The following is a 17,309-nucleotide window of genomic DNA, read 5'->3' on the forward strand; positions in this document are numbered from 1 at the left end:
ACTGGCTATAGTAAGGTCTCTTCTTGGTTTGGTTTAAAGATGTGATGTAATTTCATCTTTAGGTAGGGAGTAGAGAGAGAGAGAGAGAGAGAGCCGGTCTGATAGCACTGCGAGGAGAGCACTCGCTTTGACATCTGTGTAGAGCCTGCTGATGCAGGTTTGAATCCCGGCAGGGCCAAACTCAGCCTTTCATTCTTCCAAGGTTGATAAATGAGCACCCCACACTTTGGGTAATATTAAGCAGCGCACAGAAGCTTGAGGGTTCGTAGCAGTATATAAATGCTAAATTATTATTATTATTATTATTTCTCTTGCAGGTAGCTGCCTCATAACTGCAGTGCTATAGGACATATCATACCCTGCTCCAGCCCCTTGGTATTACCTCCCAAAAGTGACAAACATTTAGAGGCAACTCCATCAACGATATTTTTAATGATCTCTTGATTCATTCTGTTGTGGGATTCCCTTCTAATCTCCTTTAAGTTGCCTTTATAGATAGTCAGTATCCTATTTCTTGCCTTGTTGTATCCAGCCACCCCCTCAGGATTAAGCAGGAGAGCATTCAATGCCTTCCTCTTGACCATCTTTGCCTCTTTCACCCTAAAATCAAATATGTGTTGATGGTCTTCCCCCCATTTAGTTTGCCTCTATTAGTAAGATTGTTTATGCATAAATGCATGGTCAAGTTATAATTTTCTACATGTAGAGAGTCACCCAGAAAATTGTAAGGATATTTGGCGTGTTACAGCACAGAGTACAGCACTACTGCACAGGTAGCAATTTTTTTGATGCAGAACCAAATGCCTATGGTGCATTGCTATATGTGTTACCAGATTAACAAGGAAAGACAGGCTATTCAGTCAAAAACGATTTTAACATATAAGATGCAAATCTATTTTTACAGTTAAAAGCACACGTGCACATTCAAAAATGCACACTATTTTTCACCTGAAATGCCTATGGTGCAAGAGACACATTTGAAAATTAATAACTAACATTACTCATAACTAACCTGACTAATGAAACTGAAGTTAACATAATCCACTAATAAAAATGTGTCTCCACTGCAGAAATAGGCGTACTCTGAAAGTGAACTTTTAAACGCACATTCATTTTTTTTTCTCGTTTTCTCTGCTGCTCTGTCCACATAACTACAGGAAGCAAAAGGGCTCGAAAGAACAGGAAATCAGTTGGTTACAAAGTATTACTATAAAAATGAGCCATTGTGTAGAGAGGGAGGAGATGGCATGATTGATTCTGATTGGAGCAGCGTCATAGCAAGTATCATGCTAGAGGCAGTGATTAGGGTTTTGCTGGGGGGAGTTTGAGGAGAGAAAGACAGTGGAGATTTGGAGAGCTGGGAGAAGAACCTGTTTTTTCCTGGTTGGAGCATTTCTGCTGAAAAAGCTGAGAGTTCCAGGCAATGACCCCGGTTTGAGAATGAAAGGCGCTCCTTTTCACTGGGGTTAATCTTCAAGGGAGCCACATTCAGAAAGAGAACAGCTGAAGAAAACTCGGGCTGAACAGATAAGGTAATTACATAAGTGTGGGAGCTGAGTGTGTACGAGAATATTCAGTCAGAGTAGGAAAGGAGATTCCGGTGCCTTAATCACATGTTAATGTTGCAAATCGAGTTCTTTTCTCCGCCACTCTCTTTTCAGTGTATCACAGACAATGCTGTTACTGTGCTATTTTATTTATTTCTGTAAAGAGTGAGATCGTGTTTAAATGCAACTTTTATAATACAGAAAAATATTTGAAAGCAGACGGGTGGTGTATTTTATATTTACCAATACAGTGCTGATGATGAGGGGAGATTTTTAAACAGTGCAATTGTCATTTTAAGACAGATGTGTGCATGATCATATTCAGTAAGGACAGTTGAGAGTGATTGTTTGTAGCATAGCTCGTTGGAGGTACATGAGCCAACGGGAAGAGGGACTCTCTGGACATAGTTCCCTACCGTATATAAGGTAGTGGAAATTACCACAAAATTACCACATATAGCTCTCTGTGGTAAATAAATCAGTGAGATCGCCCATGGTGGCACACTAACACTAACACTGAAAATGTGGTATTCCTGAAATGTAGGTCTGAGGTCTCTCTAGTGATTACACGAAAAATCTAAGCTAAGATAAGGGATTCTGGACATTGGGGCCACAAATAAAACAAGGGAATTATGCTCACCAAAATACCACTAACCACGCATACCAACCACGCATACCAAATATGCATGTCTGGGTGCTGAAATAATGCATGTCCACTGTATTATATTTGCACATGGCCCAATCTGAATACAAGGAGTGATTATTGCTAAGTTATTTTTCGGCGGTAATAAAATACCGTCAGGCCCTAAATCTCCACAAAATACCCTACAAAATCCATCTGCAACATTGTTTGTTCCCACTCCCTCATAAAAATCCTGCATGCCTTTGCATTTCACTTCACCTTTAATCCACCCCTGTTGGGTGTGATGAAAACAGCACAGTAATCTGTCCGTTGCATAGTCAACTGAAGGCCCATGTTAAGAATGAATGGTGTATGATCACTCCCAAGGGAATTACCTGTAACCAGAGGTTCACACAGGCTGGCCAAACACGAGGAGGCATAGAAATGGTCAATCCAAGATTTATTTAAGTCCCTGGACCACTTAAAGAACCAATTTAAGGCCTGTGCCTCCACTGGAGTGCAAACCTGCATGTCCCAACTGGTGAGGTACCGATCCCAACAGAGACCAGAGAGCTCACTACTTTAGGCAGCTGTGTCACAATAAGATCACAATATCAAGCCTTGCATGTCCAGACATGTAGCATTTAGGTCTCCTGCCAGTGCAAAAAATTGGTTGTGGGGTTTCCCCAACCATGACAAAAAAAGTGTGTCCAATTCAGTTTGTACATCCACTAATGTTGTAGTTGCATGGTTCCAAGATTCATTTTCTTTTCGACATGGTAGATGTACATTGATAGCCATCAAGTCCGGAGAATTTACCTCAACCTCAGCCCATTATTTTCCCTTGGCAAATGTCACAAGTCATTTGTGGTATGGTTTCTTTTAGAATTTCCTTTTGGATATTTCCTGCGCATAGATTTTGGGACTGCTCATTCCCATCCATTTTGGCCAATGCAGATATCCCTGTACTCAACTGTACTGATTGAGTGCTGCTCTGCTCTTCTACATTCAATATTATAGGCTCTATTGTGCTTGTAGAACAGGACACAGTCTCAGCATTGTTGTTGTTTGTGTTTTCAAGGATTGCTTCTTGTTTTTGGTGGATTTCTTAGCTCCCCCATGCTTTTCTTCCATGTGTGTTGTCAACTGTTCCGATTCATCCTCAGTTTGGCCCCTCTCCTCTGCGCGTGCTGTCAAAGCGCTAAAGAATTTAAAGTTGTTACCTCTGTTTTTGGTTGGAACAGGAAGACTTTTGGTTTTGGGCAAGCACTGTTTCCCCCTTTCTTTTTTGTCTATTGACTCTGATCCAGCCCTCCTGTGGATTATGCGTATTTGCTTCCTGTACGTCACAGTTAGCTTGCTTCGCCCCTTCATCTATGCCGCTACGAGAGACCATAGTAGTTTCAGTTTCCCGGTCACATAGATCTGCCAATGGTGAAGGACTGTATGGTGCTTCACTGAATCTGATAGATTGTGAATGGTCCTCAATAAATCTCGAACCCACAACCAATACTGAGGCATCTTGTGGTGGTAGGATATCTGTATTTGAAGTGTTGACTCCTTCATTCCTCCTCTAATCACGCTCCACAGATTAACGCAAGTTGTGAGATTTTGTCACAATAGTTAGTAACTGTGTGACACCCTGTTCCAGTGCATTCAGCTTCAGGCCATTGTTTTGGGACACAGTTTTAATGCTATCTAGTGTGTTTAACATCTCAGTATTTTCTTGGACCACTTCTTTAGTGTTGTTCACTGAATTTAGCTTCTGGGTGTTTAGATGCACCACCTTATTGATGACATCCACTGTGTTTAGTTTCTGGGCATTCTCTTGAAGCACCTCTTTAATGTTGTCATAGAGTCTTAGTAGGGATTCTAAGGTGAGGCTATGAGCTGAGATTGAAGCCGGTCCCAGCGATTCCATCTGCGGCATGATGTTCGAGTCCCTCCTTAGAGAGAGGTTTTTCGGCATGAAATAATTATCGCTTGGCAGCTGTTTCAGAATTGGGCAAGACCTTAAAGTATGAGTTTGGTCAATGACTGAGCTATGGAGAGGGCTCAAACCATAAGTCAGGGCGAGGCCTTCAGTTACTGCTTCTGTAATAGGCCCCAATCTCTTTTCTGGGCTGTGCGATAACTGTGCTACAAGATACCATCTATATCATTACATAGTTGTTCAATGGAGTGACCCAACACGCGAACATTGTTGCCCTTCAAGATAGTGTGGCTCACCATTCCTTGCCTGTCCATACCCACATTAGTAGCATCCTCAGGGGGGAAATGTATGTTCTCGAAGTTAGCCTCTGGGACCTCCAGGTGTTTATTTGCATGCTCACTCAACACCTCTATAGCCATATCTGGCATAGCCGTATCTGGCAAAGGAAGTTAATCAAAAGTGATCATTTGTGATTGTGCTTTTATTTTCTTGAGCAATATGGGATAGATTTTTCAAAGTTATCCGATGGGTAAGGATGTTGCCTACTACTTGTGAGCTGAGGGGAGTGAATATTTGTTATAGCCACAATCATCTGACGCAGTTTCATTTGTTGGTTCCGTCACCGAAAATGTTCCTTTACAAGCCTCAAATGCAGCTTCCAGATCCAGATCCTTGTTTATGTTATCATTCATTGTAATTTCGGTGCTTACCATGGTTTTACCACTGCACCCCTCCCTCTCCTGAGCTTTTAGAGCCAATCAACCTTTTTCAGTGATTAGCATTTTACTGCTCCGTAGTTTGGACATCGGGACAGAAAAAAACAGATTTTAAGGGAGGAGAGGAAGTGCAAAAGTGCTGTCTGTAATACCGAAATCAGAAGAAGGTTGGGGGTTGGAAGCCTGGTATTTTTACTACTGCTCTGGCTGTAGTTGAATGGGTAGAGGCCCGCCCCCAAAGTTTGCAGTTAATGCGTACAGTTCTCACCCACTGCAAAAGTTGCCACCAGCTGCTTGCTCCCTCTGCTCCTCCTACTCCAGACTGCCAGAGACTGCAGCAAACTCAGCAGCGATCTCTGCTGCGCTCTGAGCCTCACAGGGGTTATTATCAAAGCATCATCCTCGCACCAGTAGACACTGTAAACAGACACTGCTGCCAGAGACTGCAGCAAACTCAGTAGCGATATTTGCTGCACTCTGAGCCTCAGAAGGGTTATTATCAAACGCTCTTCCTCGCACCAGTGGACACTGTAGACAGACACTGCTGCCAGTGATTACAGCAATCTCATCAGCAAAGTCTGCTGTGCTCTGCACCTCACAAGGAGTTTTATCAAATGCTCCTCCTCACACCAAAAGACACTGTATACTGACACTACTGCCAGAGACTGCAGCGAACTCAGACGTGAACTCCGCTGCGCACCTCACAGGGGTTTTTTTTTTATCAAAGATCCTCCTCGCAACAGTAGACACTCTAGACGGACACTGCTGCCAAAGACTGCACCAAACTCAGCAGCGATCTCTGCTGTGCTCTGCGCCTCACAGGTTTTTTTTTTTTTATCAAAGGCTCCTTCTCGCACCAGTAGACACTGTAGACAGACACTGCTGCAGAGACTGGAGGAAATTCAGCAGCAGTTTTACGTAAATACATTTTACTTAACTTTTAATTAAGTACATTCAGTTTTTCGCTGTTTATTGTTATTCATGCTGTGTTTGCATTTTAACTGTAATATTAAATAATGCTAATTGTTTTAATGGTGTGTTTTATTAGGTGTATTTGTTGCATTTTTGTTGGAATGATGTCTACACAAAAAATGTAATGAATGAGAATGTCATAATCTTTTATACCTAGCCAATAGAAACCGGCACTTCTTTCCTGTTCAAGTGGAACTTGATCAATTTAAACAGTGTCTCTGAACAAACACAAATAAAGGTGCAAACAAGCTAGTTGTCACTTTCTTAGTTGCGATATAGAAATAAGTGATGTTTATCCTTGTGCTACTTAATTACTTGGTAATCAGCAGTAGGATAAACAGTGAACTCACTTCAGCTGAAACACCCTTCTGAGTACGGAACTAACCAACTGCTTTTCAAAGAGTATCCAGTGACAGTGGGCCTCATTACGAGGAAGGCGGTAGAGGGTTAACGGCGTCGGTAGAGCAGCCGGCGCTGTTAACCCTCTACCGCCTCATTACGAGGTCTGCTTGCGGGTCCCGCTAAGGACGTCTGGTAAAACCAGGAGTCCTTAGTGGGACCCGCTAACAGACCAGGATGCTAACAACGGGCCCGTCATTAACGGGCCCGTTGTTAGCATCCTCCCTATTCCCATTGAGCCCTGTGGGGGCTCAATGGGAATGTGGATGTACCGGGCCGGGTTCCAGGAAAGGGAATTACCAGGCCCTCCAAGGTTAGAATGGTCCAGTAATTCCTCATTCCTGGAACCCAGACCCGGTACTCGGTATGGGGGTAGCCATGCTGCTAAAAGCGGCATGGCTACCTCCATACTCGTAATGAGGCCCAGTAACTTGTCTTGCTAAGGCTCAAGGTAGTGTGCAAAACATGTGTCAGACTTCACTGAATATATTGACCCTACACTCAGGTGACGTGTATACATTAAATAAACTAAATTTGGTCAGCCTCTCTTGAAGCTTTCTGAACATTGACAATGTTGTCATTGACAGTCACTGCCTACAGTAATACTGGAGTGGGCTTTAATGCTTGTTGTTGGGTGTGGCCCCTGTAGCGGTCTGTTGTTGCTGAGAGTGATACATTGGCAAGACAATACGTAATTTCAGTACTGTATCAATCACACTTTCACCTTATTTCATCTGACTTCTCCAAGCATTCCTGGGTGTCTGTAGCAGATGCCTCTACAGTTCTAGCACCGTGGTTTCTGACACCTATGCATGACATTTGAACAGTGAAGCTCGAACTTAACATTGCACAACTTTCTGGATATCAGTTTCCGCAGCAAGAAACTGTGAAGATCAAATACCAGCCAAATAGTTAGTTTTTTTTTTCACAGCCACACTTTCTCTATGTTTAGTGGAATATCAACTCGCACCAAGGGTGTTTGAACGCCTCTCTCAGTATTGGCATTATTGCCTCTGTACATCGGAGTTCAGCACTTTCACACCTGCCTCGAGAATTCTGTGCCGGAACCTGTATTGTTGTTGCTCGACCTATCCTAATAAGGGTTTTTGGTAACTCATGACTAGGTAACTCAGTGACCAATGTACTCTTTGCAGAGATTACTGTGTAACTTGCAGGCTACATGCAAGGGCTTCAGCAGAAATGACTTAGGGCCCGATTCATGGAATGTTTTGCATGGTTCAAAGTGATTTTGCACTGCTGAAAACTGACTTTGCACTGTTGAAAAGCGACTTTGACCTGCCCCTTTTCAGCAGTGCAAAGTCACTTTGAACCATGCAAAAATGTCATGAATCGGCCCTAAGGCTTTCAATATTTCGCAGTTAATCAAAAAAAGTAACAGTTGGGTATTACCGTGATTTTACAGGTTCAGATTATAGGTCCGGAATATCATCAGTACACCGACCATCTCCGCTTGAATTCGAGCCTGTGACTTACATATTAATACTGGCAGGCTTTTATTTGTGCAGACACATATTGGGCCAGGCGTTACTTAACATGCTGAGGCAAGCACTTCGCCTAGGTCAGTACTATTGTGACCTTATTTCCTCCACAGTACTGGGGCATGAATTGTAATGTCACCACATATTCTACTTCTGCTCCATGCAGGAAAATTCCAGGGACCCCATCCCCATCTAATTTTCTTGCAGTCAGAGAGGCTTGAAGCTCTATGCATTATGCCTGCATTTTACACAAGAGCAATGCAGATTCATTCCATAGAGGTTCTTTGTAATGACATTCACCTGCACGGACATGGAGGCAAGCATGACCTCTTGTTTTGTGTTACTGGTGTAAAAGGGCACCAGGACCTGGGCCACTGGATGTCCATGTTCGGGAGGATAGGGTCCCTGCATAACGATAATAGCGTGCTTTCTTACACAGATAGGTTGTTTTCTTTGTCCTACTAGAACACTAGGACTAGACCCGTTGAAACACAAAGAAAAATAACACTCAAAGCACATTTCTCAATAAAAAAACCCTTTTTATCAATTGAAAGCTCATAGATGAAATATCACAGTTCTTTTCACAGTTCTTTCAGATTGAAACTCCCCCGATTTCAGCTTTTCAGTTCAGAGCACAAAACAAAAAAGAGTTGAGCTTCTCTTTTTAGGATGAACCGCTGCAATATCCCGGATGTTGTCGATCAGATACACATTTCCCCTATCTGCGAATACGGGAAAAAAATAAGCAGCACCGACCTAAGAAAATCTGATCATACAAAGCAGGCCATAAAGATGTCGGGGTAAACAGAGTATAACCAATGTGGTGCCTGTGTCAGGTTCAGAAAAGCGCACTGTGACCCTTCACCTAGTGGAGCAACCTGTTCCTTCAAAACAGTCCTAAAACACTTCCGCTTATCAACTATGGCAAGTTACCCATAGGTAAAACTCCAACTCAAAAGCCTAGAACCTGGAATGCATCCAACATTCCTGCCAGAGCCCAGGGGCGCCTCCGAGGGGTGGCCAAGGGGGGCCCCAGCTACCCTTATAAAAAAAACTGCCCCCCCCACCGGCCCATTCAGTTATGTGTGTTTGTTTTGGTGTGCCACCCCAAGATTTTAGTTGTGTCCTGGCCTTGAGTAGCTATAACGCCAATTATGGTTGCCTGGAAATATACAAAGTCTCGCTCACCAGGACCTTTCATCAGTGGAAAAGTTAGAGACAGCTGGAGAATGGCAGACACACATTGATAGAAAGAGCCTCAAAACATACCTGTTTCCACAGACATACCCCTGCCCTCCTCCACTGCTATACCATGTCTATCCTAATCTTCCTATCCTTTCCTGAAAACACGTTATAAATTATCCCACCATTTCAAACTTTGAACCATGCAAGGAGCAACACGACCCTATGGGTAGCGCCAGCGCTAAACAAAAATTCAAATACAATAAATGAAATAACAGAGAAATACAATTAAGCAGTAGACAAAGTATACAGTGATATCACAAAGGCAAACAAACGTCAATCAGCAGAGACCAAACACAGAAACAGAGGGAGCACAAGTGAGTTTGGGTATAAGTGATCCATCTAGCAGCCCTGTAAGAGAAGTGAAGACCTCTCCATCGAATGAATAACTAAATCAACACCATGTTGTTACTAACAACAACTCACAACTGAAATCCTGATTTATTCACACTGAACACCCCCTGCCCTCCCTCCCCCTTAATTATGTCTTTGATTCCCAATGCTGCTGACACAAGAGGTCATCCTGTAGAAGCATTTAACTTATGCGGAAACATTCTGACAGTTAAAGATTTCTAATACTTGTATGCATGATACAGTGATATAATTGCTCAAAATATAATGGAGATCACTGAAGACAAACACGTCCCTAAAAAACATATTCTAGGAAGTGATTCTCCGTTTATGACTGTACATTTTTCAAAGGAGGTGACTTGATTTCATGGGTTAATTTATAGAGCCTCCTTTGCTGAAAAATGGCCGCACTGCAGTAAATTTTCTGGAACGACAAATTGGAATTGGCTGGTACACATACCGAGGCACAGTTGCTTTCCGACTTGTCCTCCACAAAGTCGATTCGACATAATGTCCTCTGATTCCGCAGCCAGTAGTCTGTGGATTCCAGCGGGCTGTCACTGCAAAGGACCTGCAAAGAGAAAGGAGAGACAATGAAGGATTATAGTCGTACCACTCGCAGCGTTTCTCTTTGTGGAGGCTGCAGCACTCTATAATTTGTGCTGAGTGAGCGGCAATCTTGCTTTCCCATTCAAATTCCAATCAATGTATTTCATTATTATGCATAACAAGGCAGTCATGTTAACGTGCTAGATATAAAGTAAAAAAAACAAAAAAAACAAAACAAATGCAGTGCCCTAAAAGGCGAATACAATTTCAAGTGTACAACACCAAATATCAATGGCACAACAATCTGGGGAAGGTACTTAATTCAGAATGGTATGAATCCCATTACAGACACTTTGAAACAGGCAGTACTATTGTGCATTGCATTTTATCATTGGGGCAACATTTCCACACATGCCAACATTATCTATTCCATTCGGGAGACACTAGTCCAGCCCTGGTTTTAACTGTGCATTCTGGGACTTGTAGTTGTGGATTTACCCATTATATATCCAGGACTAATAGTCCTAGAATGCAAAGTTAAAACGAGGATTGGTTGCACTCAGAGTGATATTGATGATATCTTCTTTCATTGTTGTACCCACCATTAATTTTAGAGTCTTGACCAGTCTTGGGAGGTCTAGTGTACATTTGGGTAGTCGAGATCGTATGTTGTTCTGTCATATTCCATGAATAGAGAAAGGTTTCAAAATAAATTACAGCGAGTGACTCTGAGCTACTCCTGGGGTGTTCTAGTAAGTCAGGGGTAAGGCAGAAATACTCATAATAACTTCTTTGTGACTTGAAGAGCTCTCTCCAAGTTTAAGTCAATCTAGGAAATGAACAAATCCAAGAGCCTACATGTGAATGATTGCCATCTGGCAAGGGTGTAAAAACCCTGGATTTTTTTTTTATTTTTAGTAATGAATAAAATGATAAAGGTACTTCCATCTCAGAAAGGATGACCTCCTTACCAGATCTTCCTTTCGTAAGTCACTAGCCAAAAGCATTGTGCACACTGTGCCCTGATCAATCAGTATCCCGATCTGCAGTGCCTGCCCTGAACTTGCACAGAGAAGGTTCAGGGGTCACAGGTTTCAATTTGACAGATGGTGTGACAGCCAAGTCACTTCAGCACAGAGGCAGCATTTAAGATGTGAGCCTCTCTTCTGAAACTAAATAAGTATGAGAGTTCCTATTCTTGTGGCAGTTGTACACTTTACATATAAGTCATACCTGATTTTAGGAGATGGTGGCTAGCATACAGGCACATCAATTTGATATCATACATGTATCAGCACTATGAGCACAGCTCAGCGGTGGAAGGGTTATATCTATTCTGGTGAGAAAGCCTGACCCTGCCTACTGACAGAGGGCATTGGATGGCTATGCCTCACCTTTGCTTCTTTATGAGGTTGAGTAATACATGTCTCCAGTGAGTGAGCCTCCCAGAGAGAGCTGACCTCAGAAACAGGAATCAAAGGGTGGGCACACCTATCCCAAACGGACTAGCCTCACACCAGGATGTTGCATATCAGAAGGGACTCTGATGCTATTGTCAGGGGAAGGTAGCGGGGAAGGTAGCAGAATTAGGGTTGACAGGGGGTGCTCCGACCAGCTAGAGGAAGATTCCACCATCTTGTTTCATCTATTTTTCTATCTCCCTTCCTGTCACCTTTACTTCCTTTAAAACAAAACACTCTGGGTATGATGGCAAAAGACAAAGTCCACTTGTTCCAAGGACAGGGATTAGACCTGTAAAGCAGACATACTTTAGTCCAAACACCTGTACACATTTGCCTTTAAATTAAGGGGTTTTACACTCCTTCATGGATTCACTTTTGGACAAAGATATAAGGAAGAATGTATTGGACCTGTTGTGAGGGGTGACTTTTCAAAATACTCCACCTGTGAAGTGAAGACTGAGTGACCAAGGCAGAGGCAGACTCTGCTTCCAAACCATTCAGAGGACAAGGAAGGGGTGACCTAGACTTTGGAACATGCCATTGGAAATCCATTTAGTGCCTTTGCCTGTGATGTTTAGAAAAAAAACTCAAAAATCAACTATTTCAGTAAATCCAGTACACAGTTGGTTTCCAAATGTCTTTAGAACCTAACCAGGGATTTCTTGCTCCTAATCAGTTTCACTTACAACTAAATATAGGCTTTCTGTTTAGTTCCTTCTTTAGATATGCAAATACAAACAACAAATGCTTGCTGCTGGAGCAAGGCCTGCCTCTCTGCCAGCCACACTAGTAGCCAGGTGTGTACTAGCCTCCCTCATGGTGAGAGCCCGAAATCAATGGCACATCATATCCCTAGGTCACTGGATTGGGACTGACAGCAACCTAAGAGATACATTTGCTTTTCACCATTGAACTGCTGAAGACCGTGATTCAAGTTGTTCAACCCAATTCTAATCAACAATACCATCCGGAGCACATGAGCCAATCAAAGGACTTTGGTGCTGGTCAGCAGAATACTGTGAGGGTCAGATATTATTAGTTGGAAACAGAGTGTGGTGCAAAGGTGAGGGAGATGCATATAGTTTGGTAAGGAGAGGGTTGTGAAAAAGGGGTTCCAAAACCAGCACAGCCTTATATCTGGTATTTGCCAATAAAGAGACAACACAGAGTGGATTGTGGTATGCAAAATGCAAGGTAACCCAGCTTTATTGAAAGTATGCAAAGCCGGGGGAAAAACGAAATTAATAGCCAAGCTCTCTCTCCCAAATTCTCTAATGTTTGAGCAGACAATAGCAGTTTATATAATACAAATGAGTCATTCTGATGTCATCATGATCACTGAGTTATGAAAACCTATCTCTACTGCTCATTGGCCCAAATTGCTAAGCTACCTATAGTATCTATATGTCCCACCCTACTGATGGGTTACTCTCTATCTAAGGTCCCACCCATAAAACATCCCATAGAATGAACAATCTCATTGTGCTTGATTATTATTGGTAAGCTCTAAATTACTTCTGTGGTGAAAAGGACATATGCTTATCAGTTAACATACAGTGACACTGTCCTTGAACTGCCGGGGGTATGAGGAATTATGGATGTGGATGGGGGAGGGGAAGACCAAGCGTGTCGCTTTCTGTTCTTAATTAAATAAAACAATCCATGTTATCTCCGACAATGATGTCTCTGAGTTTCAAAGAGTTTGCCCTCGCTCAATTTCCAAATTCCGGCTTCCCCAGTTTTGCCTCAGTGGATGACACATCTTGCTTCAACACATTATGAATAACTATTGTTATGAGTCATGCTACTTCCATCATGTTAATATTTCGTTGCAGCAATTATTTTGGCTTTTTAGCTGCACTTGCACTTCTCTGTCATGCCTAGCCAGTTGCTGAGACATTCATCTGTCAACTACTACGACATTTCCTGAGATGCTCCCTTCGTCCTATGGACTTCAAATAGTCTGCTGTATTGTCATAACTGATTTACTTTAATGGTTGAACGCTCGTTGCCTAGACACTGATATCTTACTCCATTATGTAAACCTCCCCTCCGGTGTCCTCGGCTTTGGACATTCCTTTGAGGCAGCTATGTCCACCCACTGCAGGTTTTTCTGAATTAACTGTATTTGTTTCAATAGCGTGCATTGCTGTGGGGCCCTCTTAAACCTACAAAACTGTATTCTCTGCTGTGCTTGTGCAGTTTAAAATGGCAACTGCCTGTCACGTTGTGTCCTCTGCAGTACACATTTGCTTTGCTATCTACTGATTTCCTGGTGCATGTCTGTCACATTATTTCACTTCCTATGACAGCAACCTTATCTACCTACAGTTCTCTGCCCTACTTGTGTAGTGAGTCCCTATCTTGTGTAAACGCCTTCCTGTCACCTAATCTATTCTGTTTTAAACACACTAATTGTGCAAGCCAATGCCATATATGATCCCTGTTAGTGTGGCACAAGAAAAGCTATTCTTTATAACAGCTGCATTTCGAGGAGAGTTCAAAGTGCAGTTTCAAATGTGTCTGTTATTATCTTATAATGTTGTTTCTTTTGTGGAAGGCAGGGGGGAGCTTGAACATGCTCTCTAGTCAATAAGTGCCTCACTACATTTGTTTCATGGGAAGGATCGATGTGTAGAATTAGTGACTCTGCCAGAGTCGGATGTGCATTTCACTATTCATACAAGTACTAAGCAATTTACAGTTTTATGGCCAGATAAAGAGAGAAATATAGCAAAAGTGTATTTTGAGTTTTTGAAGGGGTGGCACATAGATTTCAGTATTTGAAGGAAGTAGACGAGGCAGTAAAACATTTAACAGATGTGACAAAGAGTGTGCAACTGTTGGAGACTTTGTTTAATAAAGAGAAACAGGCATTTGAAGTGGGCCATTGCCCAACCACAGTATCTATTACAGATGATGTTTTGTGTGCAGTAAATCAGGAAGCATTTGAACAGCCATACATTACCCCCAAAGTATGTCTCACAGCATTTTCACTTATATTGACTGGGGTAATCTGTTGTTGTATGAGTTAATGTAACCATGCATGAGCCAGGGTATAAAAAACATACCCTCCAGCTCGCCTCCACTTTGTTCCCCTGATCTCAGCCCCTGGAGTTGAGGCCGCTATGCAATAGTATTCCTGGTACTCGTACTCGGCGGGTGGATCTCATGGGACGACTGTCCAGGAGAATGTGATATGCCAAAAGCATATTCCCACCTCCCTCATCCTCCTACCCTATACAGGGTCCCATAATCCCACACACTTCCATGTATCCCTGAACGGGAGATGTTCTGATCTCGCTAAAAAGTACTGGGACGAGAAAAAGTAGGCACTACCTATGTGAGTCATATATGGAAACTGGGATGAAGAAGAACACAAGTAACACAGTTGAGGATGAGAACATCAAAACTGAGATGATGAAGAGACACAGAACAATACAGAGTGGCCTGCGGAACCAACAACATGCATGGCCTAGACAAATAGGAACAAGTAAGACCAATCCAATAATAGAAAAGGGAAGAAATACTTCACAGGTTGTCAGGCTATTCCTGACGGAACCGGGAAACTCAAAATGAGCAGGACGAACAGAGAAGCTGGCAGTGCAGAGACTGAGACTTAGCTGCTGGCAGAGGCATCCCGAGCAGATCCACCATGGTTGGACCAAAGAAGGAGGCAGACACCAGGACAGCCAACTGACCGGCAGAAATGGCACATGCAGAGAGCTGGAAATGCACAGCCCAAGAGCAGGGGAACGCTTTAAGGCTATCATAGCACCTGGAGAGACTGTGAGAATCCCGAGCGGGGAGGAGAAGCCCACAGACAACCAGAGGTTTCCGGTAAAAACCATGGAGAGGTCTGGGTGTCCAGAACAGTTGGTTTGAACCCCAACGGGATGAAAATTCTCAAAGAATGGGCCTGGGTCCCACACCTAATAACAAAATGTCTCCAAAGTTATTTCCACAGTCACAGGGCATGGCATGAAAAGTGAACCAGGTCTGTAGCCTCTAGAGGATGTAATCTAGTGGGTCTGGGACCAGCACCCTTTTATGAAGAGTAACCTAAGTTATCTTCATAGTCACAGTACCTGGCAGGATAGTGAACCGGAACTAAAAACCAAAATATTGATGGGTGGAATGATTTGAATTAATCTGAACCACTGGCGCTGCTCTCGGCAACTTTCCACACAACCATTTTCTTGCTCACCTGCACCATTGCACAGGGCCCAGCCATATGCAAATCAGCCAGTTACTGCCACCAATGGGAGTAGCCTTGCCTAAACTGCTAGGCTAAGCCTCCTCTGCACGGAAACACAAGCACCCCCCGCCAGGTTTCGGCCTTGTTGGACCTCATCACTGACGTGCAGATTGGTTCCATGGTACAGCGAGCAAAGAACCAATGTCTGGTTATATCCTCTCTCACATAGAAAGACAAACTAAAACAATAAAAGTGATGGGTGGAAGGTTTTCGGATTAATCTGAACCATTGGCACTGCTTAGAGAAACCTTCAACACCACAGTTTTTTAGCCCGTCCGCGCTATTGCAAAAGGGGTCCAGCCATATGCAAATCAGTCAAGTACTGCCACCAATGGGGCAGCCCTGCCTGAATTGCTAGGCCATGTCCCCTCTGCACAGAAACACATGCAACCACAGATATGTTTCAGCATTTTTAGGCCTCATCAGTGAGGTGCAGTTTGGTTCCCTATGGCACAGCAAGCAAGCGGCCCATGTCTGGGCATACCCTTTCTCACAAAGGGAGACTAACTAAAACTAAAAAAGTGATGGGTGGAAGGTTTTGAATGAATCTGAACCACAGGCACTGCTCTGGGCAACCTTCTATAACACCATTAATTTGGTTGTTTTGCTTTACTTTGATATATATCAAACTGGTCAACATTACTCTGCACAGGCCCCTAGTCTGGTTTGATGCACAGTTAAACTAGCCTACATACATTATAAGTATACTTATCTTAATTCTCCTGGAAAAAGTGAACAAATTAGCTATTTATGACTGTTGCAAAGTCAACTGCAAAAGAGATATTCTATTCTTGGAGCACCCCTTTATCTACAAATTCAAGAAGCAGACAACATTGAGCCAATATTTAACCAGTGCACCACCGAAATTCCAGAACTCTTTCCTCACTGAATTACATTGGATTCCCCTCCCCTCATCTTCAGGATGGGACCCAGTACATTTCTATACCAGAAGCATCTCACCCTATGTCTTCATTCACCATTAGCATTTCTTTCTCTCCGTGTTTCTACCATTCCTTGGTACCACACTGAATGTTGTTAATTTATTTGTTTTTTTACCACATTTGCTGACCTGTCCATTTATCTTCTCTAATGAGCCCTCACCACCTACTACTGCTTCTGTCAATCATTTGCAATTCTGGTTTGTTGCCCTCAGACATAGGGCATCATGCCCTTGCTATGAACCCTTGGCCACCTTTTTCTACGACCATCATTTTGACACCTCATTTCTGATTTGTGATAGATGGGGAAGTTGCTAGCAGTCCATCTATGCCCAAATACACAAAGGGCCTCATCATCAGTTGGGCAGTGCGGTAAAAATGCAGTGGTAATACCGGTATCACCGAATTACCGTACTGGCCAACTATGAGTTGGACAGACAGTTGGAAATTCACCTCCCGCTCTGAGCTGGACGTGAATCTGTCGACTTTCTACCCATTTTTGGCAGAATTACCGCAGTGATTGTCCACCAAAAATGTCCTATTGAGTCCTATGGACTAAATAAAAATGGGGATTTACACTGCCACCGTCACTTGTAATCCGGCGGTAATACCGCTGGACCAAGTAGCGGTACCGGTAATTGTGTTGGGCAGTATTCCAGTGGATTTACTGCTTTAATACCACCCAACTAGTTATGACCTCCAAAGTGAATGATGCTGGCTACATGCTTGCAAATACTCAATGTTGCCCTTAGTTACCCTTTTAGTGCTTGCATTCCCATTCCAACCTACCTCCCAAGCATTCCCATACATGCTGCTCGCG

At 43.0% G+C, this 17,309-nt stretch overlaps 1 protein-coding gene across 1 annotated transcript in view; it reads right to left on the reverse strand.

The window, feature by feature from the left end:
- SPHKAP (SPHK1 interactor, AKAP domain containing) overlaps positions 1-17,309 on the reverse strand; it is a 1,600,508-nt gene that overhangs the window by 1,133,829 nt on the left and 449,370 nt on the right. The window contains exon 3 of the mRNA XM_069617984.1: positions 9,742-9,852. Coding sequence (XP_069474085.1) covers positions 9,742-9,852 — 111 coding nt within the window. The remainder of the gene's footprint in view (positions 1-9,741; positions 9,853-17,309) is intronic.

This window comes from Ambystoma mexicanum, chromosome 10 (genome assembly GCF_040938575.1).
Source record: "Ambystoma mexicanum isolate Mex_15411 chromosome 10, UKY_AmexF1_1, whole genome shotgun sequence".
Lineage (NCBI taxonomy): Eukaryota > Metazoa > Chordata > Amphibia > Caudata > Ambystomatidae > Ambystoma > Ambystoma mexicanum.